At 54.3% G+C, this 24,283-nt stretch overlaps 1 protein-coding gene across 5 annotated transcripts in view; it reads left to right on the top strand.

Annotated features, from left to right (window-relative positions):
- Positions 1–21,755, top strand: part of SH3PXD2B (SH3 and PX domains 2B) — an 82,075-nt gene extending 60,320 nt beyond the window's left edge. Inside the window, exons 6-15 of one of the 5 annotated variants that reach the window (XM_075441896.1) lie at positions 3,023–3,048; positions 3,398–3,433; positions 9,577–9,711; positions 11,240–11,344; positions 12,063–12,146; positions 13,378–13,495; positions 14,754–14,980; positions 15,559–15,608; positions 16,098–16,223; positions 17,123–21,755. In XM_075441896.1, coding sequence (XP_075298011.1) covers positions 3,023–3,048; positions 3,398–3,433; positions 9,577–9,711; positions 11,240–11,344; positions 12,063–12,146; positions 13,378–13,495; positions 14,754–14,980; positions 15,559–15,608; positions 16,098–16,223; positions 17,123–18,619 — 2,404 coding nt within the window. In that variant the 3' untranslated portion in view covers positions 18,620–21,755. The remainder of the gene's footprint in view (positions 1–3,022; positions 3,049–3,397; positions 3,434–9,576; positions 9,712–11,239; positions 11,345–12,062; positions 12,147–13,377; positions 13,496–14,753; positions 14,981–15,558; positions 15,609–16,097; positions 16,224–17,122) is intronic. The other 4 variants (XM_075441898.1, XM_075441899.1, XM_075441901.1 and 1 more) reach the window with 4 other exon arrangements.
- Positions 21,756–24,283: the final 2,528 nt, after the last annotated feature.

The raw sequence follows: 24,283 nt of genomic DNA, 5'->3' as shown, positions 1-24,283 counted from the left end.
TTTTTAATTAACATTTCTTGCCTGAATTATGACCCTGTAAGACTTTCAGTGTCCGCAATACCCTGCAGTAAGGAGTTGAAGAGCTCACCTACATGTTGCTGAAGAATAGCCAGCTTCTGTTTGTTCTGAACCTACCTCTCAAGCTGTTAGCTTTGCCTCATGCCCTCACCACAGCCTTGTGCTCCCCATCTCACTCCTTCTCATCACTGGATGCAGAGGGATGCTGTCTGATACACTAGAGAAGGTGTTTGAGAAACCTGACTCTTTTTTCCTAAAAACAAGTGGCATGGGGCGTATTAATTGGTGCTAAGAGTTCCTTTCAGGCTTGCACTGGGGGATTAGTAGGTTCTTCAAGGACACTGAACGGAGCCCGCTGCACCCTGAGACTGTGTTGTTGGCTCCGTGCTTTAGGTGAGACTCCGGTCACACGGGAACCCTTGCTTTCTGTGTTCCTGACATGGAGCTGGGAAAGTCCTGAGCAGCAGCTGGAGAACCAGTCGTGGGTTTTATCACCTGGGAAGCTTTGTGGGGCTGGTTGGTGACACACAGTGGTAGCTCTGTATCAGTGTCTTGTCATTGTGCTGCGACTGCCTGGTTCATCTGCACAGCCTGGCTGTTGTGGGGGTGAGAGCTAAATGAGTTTCACAGTGGAAGGCAGAGTGGCCTTCCCTTCTTCTCTGCTGGAGCCACCAGTTTCCAGGAAGCCTTGCATGCAGGCTCTGCTGCTGGCCTTTCTCTGGTCCACGGGGAATGGAGGAGGAGGAGATGCTGCCGGGAGTTTATTGCTATTTCCTGTCTCGTCTGAGCTCTTGTCCCCTCTGAGGTGGTGGACTGGGGCTGCTGGTCTTCAGACCTGCAGTTCTTTGTATCCGTGCCAGGAACAACCCAGCAGCAAAGTGAAATTGCATCTCCTTCCTTGCCCCCTCACTCAGATGGAGCAGCCAGTGAAAGGAAACAGGGGGATGACTTACAGTGATAGGTTTAGCAGATGGCAGGGAAAAAGCAGCAGTTATTTCCATCAGCACCGTCCTGTTAGCACAAGGATGCCATGCCCACCTGCTGATCTCCAGCGTGCTCATCTGGCCTTGCTTCGCCTCCCTTCCCCGCCGTACCGCTGAGCTGGGGCAAATTTAGTGGGCCTTATTGATAAACTCTGATTTAGCTCTGCAATGCAGTCGCTGTTTAGAAATGTCTTTGGGATGCTTTGTCCAGTAGATTCCTCTACTGGTCTCTGCACCTGGAACAGAACATTCAGCTCTTCGCACAGTGCTGCAGTCTCTGAACTTAACAGATAGTCTCCAGTTTCTAGATAACAAAGTCCCACTTGTTTCTAGTCCAACTTTGTGGCATTTCATTTAATTTTATTGATAGCTCCATGGATCAGTAGCTGAGGTTCAAGGTGCAAAGAGAATGGGGGACCAGGAGGATGAGGCAGTGTGAGCAAAACGCATTGCCAGGATGGGTGGGCAGTCTTTGAAGGCAGCCAAGTCCTGGCATCACCCCATCACTCCAGGGGAATATAATATCTGCACTAATTATGGTTTGAAAATGCAGATAAGCTTGAAAGAGAACAAAGCGTAGCCCAGCTCTGGCTGGCTTTCTTGCTCAGCATGGAGAGATTTCTCTGCTTGGCTTGAAAACAAAGGGGAGGGAGGGGAAAAGTCTGTTTTGCCAGTGGACTTGATACGTAGATGAAGGGGCTTCTGGGGTCCATCTGGGCTGGTCCAGTGCCTTTCCAAGCAGTGGTCAGGCAGCTTGAAGCCTCTTGAGGGTGCCCTTACCACCAGGTGAATGTTGTTCTCCTTGGAAACTCCAGTGCCCGCTCTGTGCTTGTTACTCTTCCTGGAAATAACAAGGATCGATGCATATCTCCTGGCACCAGAATATTTCATCCTGGCCAGATGGTCTTGATCTATCACACGTGTCAGTCTGAGGAGCGGGGAAAGCAGTCTCCTCCGTAAGTGAACAGGGAGCAGGTTACCATCACCCCACACTACAGCAGCATTCCAAGGCCACGGCGGTGAATTATGTGGAAGTGTTGAGAGCCCTTTTGTAGCAACATAGACTGCTGTGGTTGGGCTGGGAGCAGAGCTGGTGCATTTGTTTGGGTTTCAGGCTAGTTGAGTGTCTTGTTTTATTACCCATCATTTTTTGAGGCATTTCTGAGCCCATATTTTCTTTGATTTGGTGTTTGTTTTTTAATCATGAAATGCCCTCAATTTCATTGTGCCTGAAGAGGGTTGTGCTTGTGCCCTGGGTTGAGGCTGTTCAGCAACCATGTTTCTTGGCACATTCAGATAACAGAAGGGACCCAGGACCTGTGGTTTCTAACCCATCTCAGTGTGGCCAGTGCTGGCTGTAGTAAGAGAACTTGAGCTGAAGCTACTTCATTGCCTCCTCATAACCACCAATGGCTCCTGCTTGCTCTGTCCTGGAAGCACTTTTTCTGCTGCACAGCCCTGGTGTTCATCCTGTCTACAACACTTTAATGAATTGTTCTGGTTTGGGGTATAAATGTTTGCCCCTTCCTCAACCACTCCCCATCCTTGTCCCTGAGAGAGATGCAGGACATGGAGGAAGTTCGGTATTTCCCTCTTTGCCTGTCTCCAAAGTGGTGCCCACTTCTGTGGGAGCTGTGGTCTGTGCTGGGAGGAGTTCTGGGGTTTGGGCTGCCCTAACTCCTGACTCTGCTGCCACATCATCCCAACGCACCCACCTTCGCCAAGTGACATGGTGGGAGTTGTGGCTGTCAGACCAAGCCACTGAGGAGCCCAGGCCAGCAACCAAGCCTCACCCTGGGAAAGACGAAAGCACTAATTTACTAAATGATGGGGGGAGAGACAGGCTGTTTGCAAAGCAGGTGATGCCCCATGTCACCTGTGGGGATGTTAGTTGGCTGAGGGAGGTCAGTGGCCCCACTGGGTTCAGAGCTGCTGTGCTTTCCTGCACAGGTTTGTTGTCTGGCCAACAGCCAACCCAACTGCCCCATCCCTCTGCTGACGCTCTTCCTTCTCTTTTTCAGGGAGCCCACTGGAAAGAAGAGGTCTGGTAAGGACTCCTTTCCTCTCCGCCAGTTCCACCAGCTCCTCCTTTCACCCACAGCTGTGGTATCCTGGAGTGGGATGAGGGTCCGGCCCCATGGTGGGCCAACCCCCGGCTGTGGTCCCCTGTGGCGTGTGGGGCTTTCCGACATGGTGTGCCCCCTCCGCCCGCCCAGGGTTTCACTGCAGCCTCCAAGTCCCGGTCTCACATACCCCTGTGCCAGCAGCTCTGCAGGCTGTGCTGGCCTCCCTGTTCGCTCATTATTTGAGTCATTGCCACCGTTGCTGCCACCCCCCATCCGTTTCCCCCACCACCACCTCATGCCTTGTCTCCCGTCATTTTGTTCCTCCATCAGGGTTTATCCAGAGAACGGCCTCTTTCCTGCAGAGAGGTAGTAACAGCCGCTCGCTACCTGGCCCTTGCTCTCGCTTTGCCTTTCGCCGGGGAGCACCTGCTCAGGCTGGGCAGGCAAGCCCCTTGCAAGAAGCTGTCATGTCCCCTGTGGCTTTCTGTGGTGGCTGGTGGACACGGGGCAGTAGTGGAGAGGAGGTGTGGCGGGCTCGGGACTGGCGCTTAGCTGTCAGTACAGCTCTGCATGCAGGGACTGTATCGCAGGGCTTGGGTGAAGGGCAGGGCTTGATCTGCAGCCAGGAGGATGGGGATGAAAAATTTCCCAAGACTGGAGGAAGGTCTGAGCTGCGTGGTGGTCAGCATGAGGTTAAAAGACTCCGATGCAGTGGTATTGGTGATTGGACCAGCTGGGACCCTTTGGGTGGACAGTTGGGTCTGCGATGCCCTACCCCAGCTCCTCAAGGGAGGGGAACATCTCTGAAAGACCTCCTAGTTGGTGTGTTTTAGCAGTTAGCTGAGCTTCACAGAGAGAGGAGAAGGAGAGAGGAGGGGAAGAGCCTTCAATCTGTGAATTAGGGAGGGCAACTTTAAGCTGCTGGAGCCACAGAAGGTATAAAAATAGCATGAGGGTCTTTGGGAAGGAAGGTATGACTCTTGGCTTGATAGACATTCTTCTGAAATAGGTTGTGGAGAAGTTTTTGGCCTGAGAGTTGGCACTGCCATAAGCTGCGTAAGCAGATTCGCTTGTAGATGAGTGGGTTCCTCTTGGAGGAGAGAGAAAAGGCATAGGGGAGCCTCAAAGACTTAATTCTACTTTCCCTTCTTTTCTACTGGATCTGCAGGGCATCCCTTCCTCAACAACTGATGGTGTCCCAGCCTCTTACCTGGGACTGGTTGTAGAATGCATATGACAAGCTCAGATGTTGTTGCTTGAACAGTGTCTCCTGGTTTTGCTCTGTTCTCATGGCCAGGTCATAGCTGGGTGCTCTCCTGATTGACTAGCACGGGTTTACCAGTATAGTTAAAACCTTCAGACAACATTTTGTCCTCAAACTCTGTCTGCTGCAAGATGTGTCTGTCAAAGCTGGACCTTGGGATGGTCGTTTTATAGCTCTCACGAGCCACTTGCGAGCACAAACTGCATTTTTTGTAATAGCTTTCTTGTGCTGAAATGGTGGGTCTTCAACTAGCTTTGGAGGCAGAGAGAAGTCTCTGGCTGTGGGTAGGGACAAAAACACACTGCAATGTTTTTCTTCTCTCTTTTAATAAAACAGGTAAAATAAAGATACAATGTCCCTCATCTTGAAAACTCTTGTGTGCTGGCTCAGCAGGAACATTTGCTGAATAAGGGAAAGATGTTATGTTTCCCTGTGAGATCAGCGTGTGTTTAGATCACTTTGAACCCAGTCCACTTACGTTAGACAAGAGAAAAGAAGACCTCTGTAGGGTTGAGGAGAAGAGGAAGAAAATTTGTGCCGCATAACTCAGTTCTTTGAGGGCAGAATTAAATTTAACAATGCTGGCTGCTGGAGAAGCAGGAGCTTTTCTCCTCTTTGTGTCCGCAGCTTTGTCCTGCCTTCCCTCTGCCGGTTTATGGGCAGCTTCACTCTGCCATCCTGTTGGCACGGCGGGTTTATACATGACACAGGGGTGTTGCTGAGGCCAAAGAGAAAATGCGCTTTACAATGCTGTTTGCTTGGCACTGTGGAGAGGAAGGGAACAGGGAGAGTTTGGGCAACATCCAAGCCAGAGCCTGCTCTGGCCGGGCAGGATGCGATGTTTTGCCCATGGCACCTTACATATGTGCGGTAGCCATCAGGGAAAGATGTTTGTGTGCAGTAAGGTTACAAAGGGCCGATGCCTTGTGCCAGATGTGTTCAGAGACTCCTCTCACTGTCGTGGCATTTTCCCCTGAAAATTTTGCCCTGAATCCTCTTCTACCTTGTGGAAGTCCCTGATGGTTCATCAGTTTTCAGGCTGGGCCTGCTTTGAGGTAGCAAATGCAGCAAGGCACAAAAAAGGCTCTTTCAACAGGGCATCTCCCTGAGGAGGGGGCAAGCAATAGCTGCTAACCAGCAAAGATCACAAGAGTTGTTTCCCAATTGCTTATTTCTTCCAGCATTGCCAGAGAGGGGGTGAGCTGCTCTGCTGGAGAGCGCTGGGAAGAGCTTCCGAGCTCCTGGCACAGCAAGCCCTGTTTTGAAACAGGATTTAAGCAAACACTGGGATGCAAAGTGGGTTAAAGTGCAGCCTGCCCTCAGCCGCCTGTGGTAACCACGAGACTCCAGTGACATTTGCTGTTGCGAGGAGGGTCTGGTGTAGGTGAGCATTGGAAATAAAATCTGCTCCCTCGGCTGAGATTTTTTTACCAATATTTGTAGTCCCACGTATCTATGAGCCCAGGATTCGTACAGCCTGCAGCTTGCAGGGGGGTGGATTATTCCCCAGACTCAGGGACGCTGAAGACTGACTTGGCCACTGATTTCGGCACATCTAAAAGTGGACATCGTATCAGTCCCCAAGACTGTTTTTAGCGTATCTATTCACTCCTCCCGCAGTTCAACAGAAAGCACAGATGGCAAGTCATGGGTTTGTTGCGGCATGGATTTAGTGCAGGGGAATCTGAAACTGTCTCCACAGTTCGTATTTGGGTGGAGCTGCCCAAGGAGGCTGGCAGAGAGCTCCAGTATCCCTCTGCCAGTTTTATTTCAGCTCCTTGCTTGTGTGGCTGCATCCCTTTGGCTGTGCTGTGTGATGCGCCTGCAAAGGCGTCGAGACCCCAAAGCACAGTACTCAGTCTGATGAGAGACAGCGAAAGCACAGCTGTCAGGTCCTACAGCCGTTGGGGACCTTTCTAAAACTCCACTGGCAAATGGTATTTCCGTGTGATTATTTTCCAGTTCTGGAAAAATCCCCGGAGAGATGCAAGGGCTTGCAGAGAGTACAGCGCAATGTCTAGTGCGCATTTCACATGACAGCAGGAAGAAACTCACTTTTGCATCTTCACAAACCCCTCAGGTCTGGGAGAGGAGAGGCTGTCCTGAGGGCATGCGACAGATTAGCACAGGCCGGAGGACTAGAAGGAGGAAACTTTATCCAAAATTGGATAAAGCATGACATTTTTGTAAGGTGCATTAGGCAAGGGCTAGAGTGTACAGCAAGGGCAAGCTTCAAAAACAAATACCTGTGCTCCCTCGTTTCTTTCAGTCCTGAGCTCTTTGTTCCCTCTGGAGAAACCAGTGTCCAAGTCCCGTAAGGAAGCCCTCACTTTTGGCACTGATACTGAAAAGCCTGAAATTGGAAAGCTGGAAATGTCACAAGCTACCCTGTATCTGTGAGATTTCCTACCTGGTTTTACACATCTCAACACTTTGCGTGAATGGCCATGTTCCTGGTCAAACAAAACCTGCAAGGATTTATGGACTGACCCATCACTCGTCTGTGATGTGTCTTGAGAGCAAGGTCGCCGCGCTGAGCAGCCCTTGGGTTGGTGGCTGGGATGGGCACTGCCTGGAGGCAGCTTCTGTCCGGCCCTGCCTGCGGAGCTGAACACATCTCCCTGGCAGCTCTCCTGCATCCACGGCAAGCATCAGTTCTGAAAGTCTAGTCCAAGGACCTCAGTGGTCTCTTGGCTCAGTGCACATCACTCCTCTAGGCCACGTGTGTGCCAGTCTCACAGGTGGGGTGTGTTCAGGACACACGAACTGTGCTCCTTCCTACAGCTGGCTGCAAAACTCACTGTCTTGAGGACTCTGGACGGTACTAATGCTTCCTCTTCTGCCCAGCTGCAGAGCTTTAGTGCTGTCTCTCATCTTAGATGATAAGGTTTACACCATTGCTATTTTTAAGAGACTAAGTCTGCCCATGAATAGGATGTTTTGTTGTTAACTGGAGTGTGTACTTTTGTGGTTGAGGACGATTATGCCAGGTGAAGACACTCCTGAAATTAACTCCTACTTCTTCCTCCAAGCTCAGTTTACCACTTCTGTTACTGGTTTAATAGGTACATTGGAGGATCCACAATTGCCTGCTGAAACTACAAATAGCCTCAGAGCAATGTGTGTAATTACAGCGAGGGAGGCAGAAAGGAGAGTATTTCTCTCTTCCTGTAGCTGTTACTCTTCTCTCAGGGGCTGGGTAGATCCTCTGATCACTTTAAGCACAAATCTTTAATTGAACTCGTAGAATAGATAGTCCTAGCATCCACCATTCACTTTAGAGGGCTATTTTTCATTCTGTCTGGTGCCCCACCTGTGGGTTTTGGCATGGAGGAGGCTTTCATTAGTGGTAATGGATCCAATGCACTTGGCCAGCTCACCTGGAGCCCTGCAGCATGCTGTTTATAGCAGAATAACACCAACAATTTGCCCCCTCTTCCTTTAAATAAGACTGTCCTGAAGATACAGTGTTCATTTAAACCTTTGTTGAGGTCTGTGTCTTTCTCAGAGCCATTTGAGAAGTTGTGACCTTGGGCACAGGATAACTTCTCTGTGGGAGAGCAGATTGCTGAAGACTGCTAGATCTTGTCCATCTCCACTCACCTCTCTTGTTCTGCTCATTGCAGCATTGTGCCCTGCACTAAGTTACCCTGTAGGAAAGATTTTCTGTCAGGCTGAGACCTCTCACATGGTGGGGGAGCCGTCGCAGTGTAGATGCGCTTGGCCATAGAGACTTCTTCCTGATACGTAGCCTGAATTCGTCCTTGCTGCATTTTGCCTGTGCATCCCCAGGGATCGTCGCTTCTCCTGCCCTTTAGGGGCTGGGAGGTGGTTGCCCCGTGTGTCTGCCGTGCTGCAGTAACTAGAGGGCAGGGCCAGGTGGGATTTGTGTCCCCACCCAAAACTGGAGGCTCCATGCACAGCCCCTGTAAATCCGATTTAACACTCGTGATCAGGGGTGTGAATCTTTTCTGTCACTTGTGCTATAATAATTAACACTATCCTATTTCCAAAGCACTTGGCAAATACTAATTAATTCTTACCGTGCCTGGGGAGAATGGGGTAGTGAAGCAGTGTCCTCCTCTGACTGGTTGTGAAGCCACAGGGCAAAGCGTTGGGTTGGAGGGCAGAGCCAGGGCTCGGGGTGCAGAGGAGTCATGGGAACAGTTTCTGCCCCCGTTTTGCTCCTCAGAGGGTTTTGGAGGCGGACGGGTGCTGGAGGCGTTTTGGAGTGCTGCTGGTGCTGTGGGTGCCCCAGTGCCGTGTGGCTGGTGTAGAGGAGGCTGAGCCCAGCGAGCGCCCTGCTGGTGGGGCTGGACGGGGCACGGAGCACGCAGGGTCTGCTCCCTGCCCGGGGGGGTGTCCCTTGCGCGGGGGATGACCCCTGCCCCGAGGGGTGACCCCTGCCCGGGGGGGGGTGTCCGCCGCCCAGGGGGTGACCCCTGCCCGGGGGGTGTTCCCTGCCCTGGGGGTATCCCCTGCCTTAGCCCGCAGCGCCACCTGCCGTCCGCCCGGGCTCTGCGCAGCCGCTGCCCCGCACCCGGCTCTCCTTCCCACCACCACCCCCGCCGGTGCCAGGCCCCTCTCTGGCCGAAGGAGGGCTGTGCTCCCGGTGAATCCCGCCCCTTTGCTCCTCCCGGGGGTTCTGGGGTTTGTGCTGCGCTGACACGGCGTCGGGGTCCGCAGCAGGAGCAGCTGGGCAGAGGCAGTGCAGCAAGCAGCAGAGAGCAAACCGTGCTGGCGAGTGACTGAAGTACAGAAGGGCAACCACGACGGGGGTGCTGCTTTGTCCTGCAAACAGCCCTCCACCCGGGTGTCCCGGCTCTTCAGCCAACTTGCTGCAGGTTGTGTGTACAGAGTTGGAGTCTGAGCCAGTCCGTTCGCCATGGGAAGCTGATGCCAGTGCCCAGGAGACTGCCCCGAGCCTCCCTCAGCCTCCACCAGCAGGGACCAGGCTGCAGTGCACATCTAGGGCGGTGGGCGGGTTGCCTGGACAGTTCTGTGAGCAGAAAGGTGGGTAGCAAGTGAAAGGTCTCACCTGGCTGTAACAACCTCACCTGGCTGCTGGTTTGGTCCCTCTCCTCCTCACTCTGCCCAAGTTTCTGGCTCACGTCTCTCACGCTGGGGTCCCCAGGGTGTCCTGGAGCTGCTCGCAGGCCCGCAGGTGCTTGGGAGCGGTGGCCCACACTCTCGGGAGCTGGTGCTGACCCCAGCACATGGGTCAGTTCTTATCCCCCCTGTGCAGGAGCTGACTCTGCGTCGGTCGACCCTTTGGTGCTGGAGCAGTATGTCGTGGTGGCGGACTACCAGAAGCAGGAGAGCTCCGAGATCAGCTTGTGCGTGGGCCAGTTGGTGGATATCATTGAGAAGAACGAATCAGGTACAGACAGTTTGGCATGGCAGAGAGCTTCGAGTCTACTCCGCGTTGCAGAGCAGGGACAGGAATAGCAATGCTGTATTGTCGGTGCTTTCCTAGTAGGACCTTAAGTGAAACAACCTCCTGGCACATCACAGGGATGTCCTTGGCTGGTCAGCTGTGGTGGGACGTGGAGGAAGCAGCTTCAGTCTGCAGGCTGTCTTTATGAGCGTGGACAAGGCTTCAGGGCTGTCTCTGAAGGAAGGGTCTGGTTACCCATGTGCTGAGCGCCAGGTGCCGTCCGTCTTTTATAGTCTCAACTTTATGCTTCTTTGTGCTGAAAAACTTCCGATGGGCCGATGGGTCCTGAGGACAAAAGCCGTTCCCGGAGTTGGCAGGCTCGTTTTATTGACAACGGGGGCCACGCTCATGGTGCCCATGAAAGGCCCCATTGTGCACTGGCGATTCGTGCCTCTGACCACAGTGAAGCTCCCAGCCGTGGAGCAGGGGCAGGCAGCCGAGCCATTCGCTTGCTTCAGAACTTAAGCTTGCTCTTAACCTCTGCAAAGGCATCAAATTATGCCATGGGCCCAACTTGTGGAGTTGCTGAAAAGGGGAATTTATTCCCTGAAGTTAATAGAAGTTGCTTAGGGGGCTTTAAAGATAAATTATGAAAATGCATTTTAAAGTTCTGGAAACCTGGTCCCCAGAGGAATAGTTGCACCAGCAGCTATGTTTGAGAATGGGGACAATAAAAGCAACCCTGAAGCAAATGAAACCTATTAGCCCAGCCAATTTGAAAGATATGGCAAATAATTTATTTATCAAATGTCAGCCCAGGTTTTCTCTTCCATGCAAGCAGCTGCTGATTCCCTCCCTGACAATGTATTTGTCTTTCTAAATGACTCACTAGTGAGGTTCTGAGGATAATGCTCAGTCTTTATTTTTTTTTCCCCCTAAAGACACAAATATCTTGTGCTTTTAATAACTGAGGAGCACACATTTGTTTTGAATGGACACCCAGGGTGGCCCAGAATTGCTTGTGGCCGCTATGGAGCTGGCTAGGTTTCCGCTGGGAGAGCTCATGTTTTAATCCTGCATTTGCTCTTAGCTTTTAAAATTTGCTGTTTCCACATATGTAACGAAGGCGAGAGCGCAGCAGGAGTCAGCTATTGATTTGCAGACAGTGTATTCATCTCTGCTAATTGGCCTGGGCTTGCTGACCCAGACTGAGGGAAAATGAACCATGAAGGGAAAAAAGAAAAAGGAAAGCAAACGCGGTGGCTGGAGCCATTCAGTTCTCAGAGTCTCTCCCATTTTTCATGAGGAGGGAACCATACATTTAGGTAGCATTCAGCTGCAATTCTCCCATGCTGCTGTCTGTGCTCCCTTTCAGAGTGCTTGGCTCTGTTGCTTTGGGGTCACCCCAGCCTCCCATGTAGGCAGCAAGGAGGGGCCAAAGCCCCCCAGGCTGATGGTTTGGAGGGACAGAGGGAGGGAGTTTTTCACTAGTGGGAGCGCTTGTCTGAGCCGCCTGCTGTTTTCTTCTCAGGCTGGTGGTTTGTGAGCACGTCGGAGGAGCAAGGCTGGGTGCCGGCGACCTGCCTGGAGGCCCAGGATGGTGTCCAGGATGAGTTCTCAATGCAGCCCGATGAAGGTAAGAAGCTGTTGGAGACGTCTGCCCCAGTTTCTTCGTGCTGAACTGCACTGAGCTGCTCGCAGGACTGCTTAGCCCTCCCTGACTCCGGCAGGCAAGAGCCCATGGAGGGACAAACTCACACATGCTGTTCAGTCATCTCTGCCCGTAACGGTCCTGCCTGCCCAGCACTCTGCTCCAGTGCAGTAGCAGGAGTGGGGCAGCTGGATACTGGCGGTGGAATTGCTGGCCTTTCTGCTCCCTCGCAGAGGGGCTGAAGATGCCGCCTCCAGGAAACACCCAGTTCTGCCAGCCCAATGCCTCCTTTAGGCCCCAGGGAGCTGTTTTACCTGCGCTGGAGGAGGAGCAAAGCTCGGGTCCTAGGACAATTCCCTTGTCTTCTAAACATATGCAGAACAAGGAACATGCATGAGCTCATATTATGAGAACAGCAAGGTTGCAACTTTTGCTTAGAACAAATCTGAAATGCCCCTGGAGAATGCATCGTTCCCATTGAGCACTGTACGCTCAGAGCAGTGCTGTAGCTGGCTCAGCCCGTTGCTCGGGGAGGTGGAGGTGGGAGGGGAGACTTAGACCAGGGAGGGTCCCAGAGGGCTCCAGGCAAGTACAGTCTCTGTGCCACTCTCTGGTGTCTGCCCTGTCTCCTCTTGGACCTCAAGTGCCACCTCCTTACGTCCTCTCTTGTCCTTCTCCTGCTTCCCCAACATGCTCTTCCCAGTCCCGTGGAGATACTGGTCTCTTCCCAGGCACGTTGGCCGCCGTCGGACTCTTGGGGACTTGTACACCAGTGGATGGGGTCAAGGTGGACTTCATAGAGACTTGTTCAGCTGCCCATGTTTTGTGCTTGGAACCTTGTCTGCATGTTTGTTCACTTTGCATGTGATGGACCCTGCTTGTGTCAGTCCTCAACACGTGCCATACATGCTCCTCAGCCTTCCATTAGGCTCACTCATGTCCACCTCTCTTTCCTCTATCAGCTGTCCCTTGTAACTTGTTGAGGCTTGTTTTGGGTACAGAGGCTGGAGTTTCTGGTTTCCCCAACACATGTATGCAGACTTCTCACAACTGCTGCCTTAGTTCCTGTAAGAGTAGCTTCTCTGAGCCGTGGCCCTGGGGTTGGTGGCTTGGATGGAGTCAGGAGGAGAAGAGCCAGCTTGGTTTTGCTGGATGTGACAGGACATTTTCTGATCTGACTCATTTGCATGAAGGGAATGGGAAATCAGGCCCTTCGAGGGCTGTTCTCCTCCAAGAAGACAAAGCCAGGAAACATGCACGGTGGGGATATATGAATATCCAGAGGTGTGGGGTTTGGAGGTAGACTTTTCCCAAAATGGCCTTCACCCTGTTGTGGCCCCGCTTAAGCACAGGCAATTGTTTTCCTGGGTTTCCTCCAGAGAGGACAAGACAAGGTGAGGGAGAGGAGTGGATGGATGGACCCATTTGTCTGACATGTTGTCTGCATGGCTGTTAGGATGTTTCCTCTTCCTCTTGAAGGGAAGAGCATCTGTGTCCCTACTTACCATTGTTTGGTCTAATGGACAGGACCTCAGGCTCTTCTCCAGGCTCACCATGTGGGTTTGACCAGTGTCTTGAGGGACCCAACTGTTGAACAGGGAAGTTTGTGTAGACCTGCAGTTTGAGAGTTGTGCATGAGAGCACGTCTGTGTGAAGGGGATTGCTCCCTGATGTCTGTGGAATTTCTTTCCCGCTATAGAGGACTGAAATGGATGCATGGACGGGCTCCTGTGAAGAGCAGGTGAAAAGACAGTCTTTATTCCTAAGGCAGAGGAGGAACTGTTTTAGACAACTTGTTGGATCAGACTAGCACAGCAAAGCCTACATTTCAAAAGGCAGCTGGGTTTTTAAAATACATTTCACTGGCATTTCTTTTATGAATGATTGTGTATCTCTGTGTGTTTCCACATGTATTACAACAGGAATTATCATTATGTAAAGCTTTTAATCATTGCTTGACTGAGTCTGGGTTTTCGTAAAACAATTGTCTCCGTGAAACTGCATTTTCTTTCCAACAGAGGAGAAGTACACCGTTATTTATCCATATACTGCAAGAGACCAGGATGAAATGAACCTGGACAAAGGGGCTGTGGTGGAGGTGATCCAGAAGAACCTGGAGGGCTGGTGGAAAATCAGGTACCGTCCCTACCTCTACCTCTTCCTCTTCCCTGGCACTATAGCCGGGGCTGTGCGAAGCAGAGATGGGTGTACAGTCCACAGGCAAGGCTAGGGTGCCAGAACTCATTTCTCTCCATCCCTACAAAGTAAGTCTAGCTGACATTCAGGGCTTCAGCCAAGCATAGCTGTGGTTAAACATCTTTAAATTGCCCCGATTCCCTGTGCTGGGAGGCGGACTGTGTCACGGCATCGCATGCCCCAGCAGTGCGAAGGGAACTGGTGTGGGAGCGTCAGTGTTACGTCACGTGCTGCTGACAGGAGAACCAGTGAGTGTCCTGCGAGCAGGCTGGATCCTCTGGCTGTGTCAGGAGGCTCCTGCGGAGAAGGGCCTTTGTCCAGGCCAGGTCTGCTGCCTGCAGGGCATGCTGAGGCCAAAGACTCCAGATCATCCTGAGCTGATACTTGTTTTCTCCTGGAAGTTTATTTTCTCTTGTCTGTGGTCTAGCAAACGGCCGGACTTAAGCAGGGTGGGAGCACACACTGCAATTTTCTTGACCTTACATTGAACCTCTGGTCTTGGCAGCAGAAAAGCCCTGGAAAAACGTCCATTGACTTTTTAAACAGAGGAGAGCTGCCACAAGAGCTCTAAAGGCAGTGACAGGCTCAGTATTTGGTGCCATCTGAGCATGGTGGCTGCAGCCCAGCCAGCAGGGAGTCTGATGCTGGCACCTGACCTTCCAGCATGACAGGGAGACTCTGCAGGTGTGGGTTCTCGGTCAGATCATGGGGCTGCTTTCTCTCCTGAACACTGCAGATCTAGATCAGGGAAGGGATCCAGGCTGCCGGCGCTCAGGCAGAGGGCTTGTGATTTCTCCATGGACCAAGTACATCAGTCCCGGCAGCAGCCCTCTGGTTCTTCCCTTTGCTTCCCCTGCCAGTGCGCTTCATTCCTGAACCGGTGTGATTGTTGAAGTGAAAAGGAGATTGGGCTTCGTGCCGTCCCCAGCCCCTGCCCGCTGGCTGCGGCTGGCTTGCACAGGAGTGTTGGTCATGGCTGGAGCTCTCCAGGTGCCCGTGTGCCACGGAGAATGACACCAGGCAAGCTCTTTTTGCCCAGATCATGCAGTACCTTCAGTCAGCGCGTGTCCTGAGCTCCGGGGATGTCCAATGTCTCAACACCACTCCAGTGCAGTGCGTTGCTCCTCCGGGAAGGGCTTGTGGCCCCGGGACAGCACAGGGGCTCAGCACGGTGACGCTGCCGTTGTTGCCACCACAGGTACCAGGGCCAAGAAGGCTGGGCCCCCGCCTCCTACCTCAAAAAGGGGAATGGAGAGATGTTCTCGCAGAAGCTGGGGTCAGGCTCCTCTGCCCATTCATGTGCCTTGGATCTGGATGGCGTCTCCCGGCAGCAGGTCTTGGCAAGCCGAGAGAAGGATGGGCTCGCTGGCCAAAGGGACGGGAGATTCGACAGCCGTCCCCTGCCCAGTGCTGACATCCGACGCAGTAAGTGGCCAGTCGGGAGGAGGCCGGTGGTGGCTGGGGTGTCAGTGCAGCCTTTCCTGCAGGCTTTTGGGTGACGTAGCAGGGTGTGAGGAGGCAGAAGGTTTGCAGGCGCTGTGAACTCTGCAGCAAGGTCTGGAGGTGACATTGTACAGGCAGATGGGGCACGAGCACTGTGCTGCCCAGGGACCTGCTGAGGATCAGCAAATGTGATGGGGATAAAAGCCTCCCCCTCCAGACTGGAGATGCTCTCCTCAGAAGCTGGGGGGTTTTAACACCTCCACAGGCCAGGTCTTCTGGGTCAGGCCTGCAATGAAAAAGCACTTTCATGTGGTGACCTCAGCTGCATTTCCTAGCAGCACCTGATGGTGCAAAGCTGGTTCCTCTTCCAGTGGGATGCCCTCAAAACCTGGGTGGCCCATGCCACTGAGGGTACCAGGTGGACAGGTCCCTCCTTTGGCCTCTTTGCCCATGGGACAGACTTTGTCCTTGCCTGTCTGTTTTCTTTCACTTGTCTTTTGTGAACACATGTGTGACCAAAAGCCAGAAACTCAATAGCATCTGAAATTCTTCCTCCGCAGAGTCACCAAAGATGAGGCAGAGACCCCCTCCTCGCCGAGATCTCACCATAGTAAGTGCCAGCAGATGTAGGAGAGCAGCAGTAGCAAAGGGAGTCGGAGAGGAGCACTGAAAGGAGCTCTGGCAACTAGTTGTTCTTTGCTTGGGGTCTTGCCCCTGTACCATGGGGTCTGCTCTTGGTCAAGGCTGGAGTATGCATGCCATGCCACCTCCCTGCTGTTTGAAGACTCTTCTCTTTGCGTGTGGTCTTTAAATGAACTTCTGGCCAGTCTGTCCCGCAAGGCTGATTTGCCAGTGGGAGGCTTCAGACTGGCTCCCTCTGAGGAGGGTGACTGCTTCCAGCAAGAGCTCTGGCGCTGACCAATTTTCTGCTCAGCCTGGAAGTGGTTTGCTGGTTTGTGTCAGTGAGGGTGCTGCATGGGCACAGCTCATGTCCCTGGCCTGGCCATGCTGGCTGTGTCTCTGCAGGCTGGTGGCCTGTGTGGATGTCATGTCACACCTGTAGAAACACGCTGACAGGTTTTCTTTTTTCTTGTCATAGCCACGTGGGTTGAATCTGCCAAAACCTCCTGTCCCTCCTCAAGTGGAAGAGGAGTATTACACCATTGCTGACTTCCAGACCACCATCCCTGATGGCATCAGCTTCCAAGCAGGAATGAAAGTTGAGGTAAGACTGTCACTTTCCCTTCTCACATCTTCAACGGCAGTGCAGCGCTCCTGACTCCCGTTGCCCTGGGATCTGTTTCAGGCCGGAGCTCCCTTTCCAGGCAGGGAAGATCTGCTTACCACGGTGTTCTGGGAGGAAACTGGCCATGGTGGTGCATGTTGTTGTCTCTGTGGACTGTTAACATCCGAAGGCTCTTGTAGAGTGGGAGAGAAACCTTTATGAGCTCCTGAGACTTTGGAGTCCCTGGTGCTCCTGGTGGCCTGCTGTCCTCCAAGTGTGTGGGTGCTGCGTTGTCTGAGGTAGTGGAAATTAAAACCACATCACAAATGGGGGCAGACATGATGGGGTTTTTCTTAGTTAGGCCAGGTATGAAGTTAAAAGCTCTTCCAAAATTGCTTTCCTAGCACACCTGCTTTTGTTGGCAGAATCCCTCTTGCAGATATGATTTTGCTTTTCAAAATGCAAGCTGTGCCTCTGTAAGAGGACTTTTCTTCTACGGCTGCCCCAGTCAGCTCCTCCCAGGCCCCAGCCCTGCATCTGGAGCCCGCAGGGGCCGGACAGTTGCCGATCCGTGCCGTGTCACTGCTGGGTGATCGCTCCAACACTGCTGCATGGCGGCTGCCGCCATCACCTGGCATCCCAGTCCTGTCCACCAGACGGGATGCTGGCAGCGCAGCCACAGCTCCTTGAGGTGCCTGTGTCGTTCCCTGGCAGAGGTCGTTAGCAGGTTCCTCTCCTGTTAGGGTACCAGTCCTGTAATTACATGGCTTCTGGTTGCCAGGACAGGGAGCCACCGAGGCTGTATACCACCCTGACATCATTTCAGAGACACCCAGCATCCCCTCTTGCGCAGAGAGGGCTCCTGCAGGCATGTCTGAGGTTTCGTTTCCCCTCGGCAGGTTATCGAGAAGAACCTGAGCGGCTGGTGGTACATTCAGATTGAGGAGAAGGAAGGCTGGGCCCCCGCCACGTTCATCGATAAGTACAAGAAAACCAGCAACGCATCCAGACCGAATTTCCTGGCTCCGCTGCCCAACGAGATAGCCCAGCTCCGGCTCAGCGACACCGCGGCCGACAGCAGCGCTGGCGAGGAGGTGACGGGACCGTGCCGTCCTCTGCCGGAGGCTCCTCCTAACGGTACGGACTGTGGTGGGAAGTGGGCCAAAGACTGGAAGGGGAAGGAGGCTCCCGAGAGTGGAGACCTAGCCTTTGCTGGTGGCTACGAGGAGATCTCAGACCGCGACACAGAGGAGAAGCCCAGCCTGCCGCCCAGGAAGGAGTCTATCATTAAATCGGAAGGCGAATTACTGGAGAGGCAGAGGCCTCCCCCCAAGCCCCCAGGCATGATTTTGCCCATGATTCCACCCAAGCAGTCGGCAGCCCCGAAGGACAGCAAGAAGCCAGAGCTGAAACCAGAGAAGGGCAAACTCTTCCAGCTGAAAAACGAAATGGGACTGGAATGTGGACACAAGGTGTCAGCCAAGGAGGTGAAGAAGCCAAACCTCCGGCCCATTGTCAAGCCAACCAAGCCAAAAGCTGAGCCCATGGAGGACAAGCCTGAGCCTATCACCCAGAATCCATTCTTGAAGTCAAGACCTCAGATCAGGCCAAAACCTGCTGCAGCCCCCCGGACTGACCCACCTCCAGCTGATGATAAACTGGACATTTGCAGCCTGCGGAGCAAGCTTAGACCTGCAAAGTGCCTGGAGAAACCCTCTGAGCAGGACGTGGCTGCTGGCGAAAGCACCTCCAGTAGTGCCATGGTCTCTCTGGAGGCTTCTGGAAGGTTTCAGGAGCGACCAAGCATGGAGAGCAAACCCCTGCCCAAGCCGGACAGCCACACCACAAAAGAGGCACTGCCCAAATCCCCTGTGGGCCCAGCAAACACCCCGGGTGCCAGGGACCCCCCACCACAGCGCCCCGTTGTGCCACCCCGCAGACCACCCCCTCCCAAGAAGACGGGGGGTCCTGCCTCTGGCCCCACAGCAGAGCTCAGGGCTCCAACACGGGAAGCGCCTGAAATCAGGTCGTCCCCAGTGCCGGGGAGGCCCATGCTGGTTCCTCCGAAAGCCAAGCCGTTCCTGTCTGCCTCCGTTCAAGATGAAGCCAAAGTGAAAAGCAGCGTAAGCCCAAAGGTCATATCCAAGCCAGTGGAGAGAGGGGAAGCCAAGGAGAGGACCTCAGCCCCCATCTCCAGTCCGGACATCTCCGGGGAAGCTCTCTATGTGGCAGTGGCAGATTTTGAAGGTGATGAGGAGACCAACAGCTTTAAAGAAGGGACTTTGTTTGAAGTTCGCGAGAAGAACAGCAGCGGCTGGTGGTTTTGCAAGGTCCTGACTGGGGGGCCGTGCTGGGAGGGCTGGATCCCTTCCAATTACCTACGGAAGAAGCCATAACCACTCCTCTGCTTGCACAGCTGGAGGTTCCCTGGTCTCTCACCTGAGTATTTAATTAGCAGATTAATTTATAGTTTTCCATGAGGCTGGCTTTAAAAAAAAAGATAATAATTGAGATCCCATGCAGCCCACCTGGTGCCTGTTGGCAACAGCATGGAGGAGGCAGCTCAGCCTCCCCTCCGCATCCGTGTGCTCCCACCCGCCCTCCTCCCCGCATCCCCCCGAGCACTGCGCAGCCCAGCCGTGCAGCCGGAGCTGCGCTGGCCAAGCTTCGTGGCGTACCATGGCTACCATGGCTCTCCATGCTAGGGAGATGGACCTTGATAGACATTTTTGCCAACTGCCTGGGGAATTAAAAAGAAATATGGCAGTAGCCAGGGAGAGAAGTGAAGCATGGAACGGTACCAATGAAGGAAATCTGGCCACACAAAAGGATTTGCCTTTCCCTGAGGCTCAGGCTTACGGTCAAATGCTGTAGGTCACATTGCTTAGTCCAGGCATGTAGCAGAGCTGTAGAGGATGTGGCAGAAAGGAGGAATGGTTGCTGAGAATGGGGTCCCTGTAGCTCTGTGCACACCTGCAGGCGCGGGCGTTGTGCTCTGGTTAAGGGCTGTGCCTTGCTCCCCCGCCCCGCGCATGCCGCGGGACCGTCCCTTGCTCCTTCCCTGCTCTACAACGACAAGTGTTAACTTCAGCAGCCTCCTGCTGGAAGAAGAAAATGTGGAAAAACACACACACACACATCTGTAACAGGTCCTCTCTGTGCTGATCCAGGACGCTGTGCAGGCTTCTCCCTTGCAGTATTGTAACCAACGAACCAGAGGTGTTTTGCTTCGGTAGCTGAAGAAAACTATGCAAGGCACAGAGGACCGAAACGACCCCGAAAGCCCTGGAAAGAGGGTGTTTGCTTTCCTTCCCACACAGACTGCCCTTGCCTGTTGGACTAATAGGGGACCACCGGTTCCCGTGACCCACAGAGCTTCCCTGGGCTGGCGGGCAGCAGCCAGGCGGTGGGTCCTTCAGTAGGTGCTGATATTATCAAGTGCAATCCAGAATGTGGGAGCTCAGCTCCTCATCACAACCAGTTGCGAGGCATGTCTGGTGCTCAGGGGCTCCCTGCCATGTTTGTCACCCCATCTGCCTGTCTTCCAGGTACTTTCGTTTCATCCTGCATGGTGGGCTGTTTGAGGGACTTCAGGTCAAGCAGAGCCTGGGGTTTTTCCTTGCTGACATTCCTGCCTGCCAAGCCTAATTGTGCCCACAGTGTTGCCTGTCCCAGATGGAGGATGAGCGTGGTTGAGCTGTTGATTCCCAGTGCTGCTTTCTTCCCTTCTGTACTTGGCTACTTGCAGATTCAGGGCCACATTTCTCTCTCCAGATAAGCTTTAAACCCGGTGCTTCTGTGGGTTTCTTGTTGACCAAGCCTCTTTGCCCTTTCTAGTCTAATTGCAAGTGTAAGCACTGCAGCTGCAGCTCCACAGCCACATTGTTTTGCTGCTGAAAACAATTACAGTTTTCCCTCTCATTTGAGGCTGGCAGAATTGAAGGAGTTTTCTCCACTCCTCCAGGTGCTCACTTCCTTCTCTGTCCTGTATTTTCTACCCTGGAAACACGGAGTTGGAGGTGTCCCTGTCTGTGTACAGAGTGAAAATGGTGGTGCCTCAGGCCAGGGTCATTCTGGAAGGGTGACAAGGCAGTTTGTCCCAGCCCTGGTTTGATCTCATAGGGGAGCCCTGACCATCCCACTCTGGCCTCATATCCTGAAGCCCCAAGGTTCATTTTTAGCCATGGGAACGCATGCACCTCAGTCTCCAGCTGATTCCTCTCCCTCCCACCTACGGTTTTCCCTGGTGGCACCTCAGGCTGTGATCAGGCTGACTCACCTGAGCTGGCCATCAGCAATACATCCGCAACCCAATCTAGTAACCAAGTTCCTTGCGCAGCGCGTTGCGAGGTGTTGCTGTGCTCCCCGGGAGAGTTGCGGGGTGGGCTGGGGGAACAATGCTGCCTTGTCTCTGCGGATCTCTTGCTCCAGTAAATCCCTTTTGCTTTGGAAAGGGTGGGTTAAGACAGAGCTGCCTGATGCCCAAATCCAGCCCCCGCCATACCTGGGGAGGGGTGGCCCTGTGTCCCCCGTCTGCTCTGGCAGTTTCCCGCAGGGGATGGAAGGGCCGTGTGCCCGTTCCCCGTGGTGCTGTGTCTTTGCTCTCCCTGCTGAATGGCCTTTTAATCTCAGAAGTGTCTCTCCTTTCTCTGTCTCAGAGACCTCACTGCCCCTCAGAGACCTCACTGCCCCTGGCTTTCCTCCAAGGGGACAATGCTTTCTGTTGCCTCCGTACTAAATGAGGGCTGTTTCTGCTTTCCTCTCAGACTGAACCTCAGAACTGGTAGTGCTTCGTTTTGCTGACACAAGTACTGTATTTGGCTCATTGAGCACGTGACAGGATTGCTCCCTTGTTCCCAAAGAGCTTCCAAGAAGGCAGGGCGAGTGTCCCAGGTGGGGTTCACCCTCGGTAGGGTGCCAACACCTGCAGCCTTACCCCTTCCTCGCACTCTCCCGTCTGCGAAGGGACCGCAGGCTGGACAACGGCTCCCATTGGGAAGATGCCGAGACCCATTGGGCTGGCAGGGCTTTGCCCTCCCCTGTCCGACACGTGCCCCTTGGCTTGGCAGCCGCTGCCAGGCTGCGCCTCCTCTCTGTACGTCAGATGCAGCCAAGCTCCCAACTACCTCGTGAGGAGGAGGAGGGCGGCCAGGAGGCTAGGTTGCCTGACTTGACTGCAAGGCGCATCAGCCCATCAGCTGAAGACCAGCCTCCCTCCTTGCCCACCTGAGGCTGGGGCTCGCGGCAAGCGGGGGCATCACGGCGGCTCTGGGCAGGTAAGCTGGGTGTCGGGGCAGTCCCATGGCCTGGCACATCCCTGGCAGGCTGCAGCCCCTGCTGCGCCCCATTCCTTCCTGCAGGCTCTCGAAGCCCGTTTGTCTGTCCATGTCTCGCGATAGTATGTAAGTGCATATAGATCTACATTACTGTGGGCGGGTGGGGGGTCTGCGGAAGGTAGAGGTAGCTGTGTAAATGCCATATCTATACTTTCACCATTAGGGGTTTGATTTTTTTTTTTTAATTCGGTGGGGTTTTGGGGCTTTGGGCGGGAGAGGGTGTTTTCTTTTTTTAAGAAATAAAAAGAAACTGCTTGACTGGTTTCAAGCACCTTTGTGAACCCGTGTCTGGCTGGCGTGTGTCTGGGGTGCTGCACAGCGGCTGTCTCCGGAGGTGTGCTGCTTTCCTGCCCGGAGGGCTGGCAGCTCTGCCCAGGCAGCTGGTTCGGGGTCTGGCACGTGCTGCTTGTCACTGCGGCAGTGGTACCAGCAAGGAGCCCTTGCACTGCACTCCCTCCAGCTGCAGAGGAGCCGTCCCCAGGTGTAGCATTTCTCTGTCCTTGGGTGCTTTTGTCCGCCGGGAGACAGATGGGGTGACGCTGTGTTGCCTGGCTGTGCGGAGGCTGACAGCAAGGGCTTCTGGCTGTGACATCCCATGCAATGGGGCTGAGGCAAGTCGTGATGCTCAGGCTTTTGACTGCTTTTGATGGTTCCTGGCGATGAATAGCCCAGCTCCTCCATCACTGCCGTGCCCCAGTTCACCTGGGGGGTCTCACACTGGACACCCTGCAGCAGCAGAGTTCGGGGGTGGGTGCGTATGCAGTGTCTGTGCTTTGCTGTGGTGGAGGGGGGTGTTTTTTCCATGCAGCTGTGGCTGCGGGGGCTGCTGCCGTATCCACATTCACCATGTGGTGTTTTAGCCTGGTCCCCACTTAGCCCAGTGCTCATGTCAGGGAGAAATGTTGTTGCTAGGTTAACCAGCACTCAAAAGCTTTGCTTTTTCTTCCCGTCCCTATGAACCAGCAGATGGAGGCATTGCAGAGCCAACCCTCGCAGCGCTGCGCGGGTGGGACGTACCAGTCTGTCCATCCGGGCAGCCCTGGCTGTGTCCTCGCCACACACAGCAGTGCCTGAGAGCAGCGAGGGTGACAGAGACCCCCCGACAGCTCTTTGGGTCTCACCTTTGTGCCCAAGCCCAGATGAGTGCCCCAGCAAATGGGGCAGTTCAGGTGTAGCCATTGTGTTACTTTTGAGCTCAAGCCGGCAGGCTGAGCCTGGTGATTGTTGGGATGTGCAGAGGGAGAGAGACTGCCCGTCCTGAGGGGCTCCTGGGGGTTCAGGCTGGCCAGGGTACGGGGCTACATTGGTTGAAAAGGCTCAGGCAAAAGCAGGGATTGGGACCCAGAGCCCAAGTGCCTTCTGCCAGGCTGAGGTATTGCGCACATGCAGTGCTTGGTAAGGGACAGGTGAGAAGGCGGAAAAAAAGACACGCAAAAGCATCTTCCACCGGCCCGGCTCACCGCCTGCCAGCCTGGGACAGGTAAGCCTTGTCCACGCTCACCCCCAGATTTCAGGTGGCCATAACCCACCTGGGATGCACAGGGCTAGAAGGGCCACACGCAGGGCTGCGCAGGCAGCAGGTAACAGCCCGGTGTCGGCCGCACTGCGGGTGGCATCGGGGCCCGTCTTGCTTCCCCTGGCAGCTGGTGTTGGCTCACCTGCCTGCAACGCGTGCCCTGTGCCGGGAGCAGGCACCCGCCTGCCCGCGCTCTGTCCAGAGCTGGCACAGCAGCAGCCCAGCACACAGCACCAGCCCTGATGTGGCCGCTTGTCACCCAGCAGCAGATGAGCAGGCCGGGAAGAAATTCGGGTTGGTGGCATAACCTGGAGTACTGCGCCAGCGTGGCCGCACAGGGCCCATCCCACCTCGGGCAGCTCCACGCAGCCGGCGTGTGCCACACCACGTCCCGTGGCACGCTGCTCCTGGCGCTGGGCGATGCCAGCACTTGGGTGGCTGCGCCGCGAGCGGGGCTGCGGCTGTGGGGGGCTGAGTCTGGGCTGGGTGTGCATCAGGGCACCAGGCTGGCAGAGGGGTGGGGGGCAGCGGGGGGCTGCGGGCGCAGGGGGTGGGAGCGGGCAGTGGTCCTCCACGCTCTCCTCGGGGCTCGGGCCGGCAGCGGCTGGAGCGGGACATCGTACTAGTGCCAAGTGTGGTGCCAAGGCGCGCGTCGGCCGGCTGGCAGCTCGCAAGGATCAGCTCTCTGGGTGAAGCAGGGCAGCAGAGTTTATAAGCAGGAATTTTGGCATAAATAGCCCTTGTCGGGCTCCTTCGTCACCTGCAGCTCACAAGGGTTTTCATGCAAACGCTGAACTATGGCCATGTTCTCGCCAGGGCAGAGTTATGAATGAATTCTTCCACTCTGCTTTAAACCACATCTGAGGCTGCCTGACTGCTGTCTGCCCTCAGCGGGCCGCAGTTTGGGATATAAACAGTTTACAGAGCAGCCTTCTGTTGGCCTCTGCTTGTGAAACAGCAAGCCAGGAATTACTACAAAACACAACAAAAAAAAGGAAAAAAGAAAACATTAAAAAAAAAAAAAAAGAAAAAGCAGCTCTGCTGCCCATATCCGCATCCCCCCTGTCCCTGGGCCGGCTGGCGCAGTCCCCAGGCTGCCACAGCCCCAGCGCGGGCACAGCAGGGCTTGCTGGAGGAAGGATGAGGAATTTGGAGCACCTGGAGCAGGCACCTGCCACAGGACCCCCCCACCTCTGCAGCCCCAAAAT

Source organism: Opisthocomus hoazin, chromosome 22 (genome assembly GCF_030867145.1).
Source record: "Opisthocomus hoazin isolate bOpiHoa1 chromosome 22, bOpiHoa1.hap1, whole genome shotgun sequence".
NCBI classification, from domain to species: domain Eukaryota; kingdom Metazoa; phylum Chordata; class Aves; order Opisthocomiformes; family Opisthocomidae; genus Opisthocomus; species Opisthocomus hoazin.
Note: the sequence above shows the minus strand (reverse complement) of the source record. Positions and strands in the feature narration are given on the sequence as shown.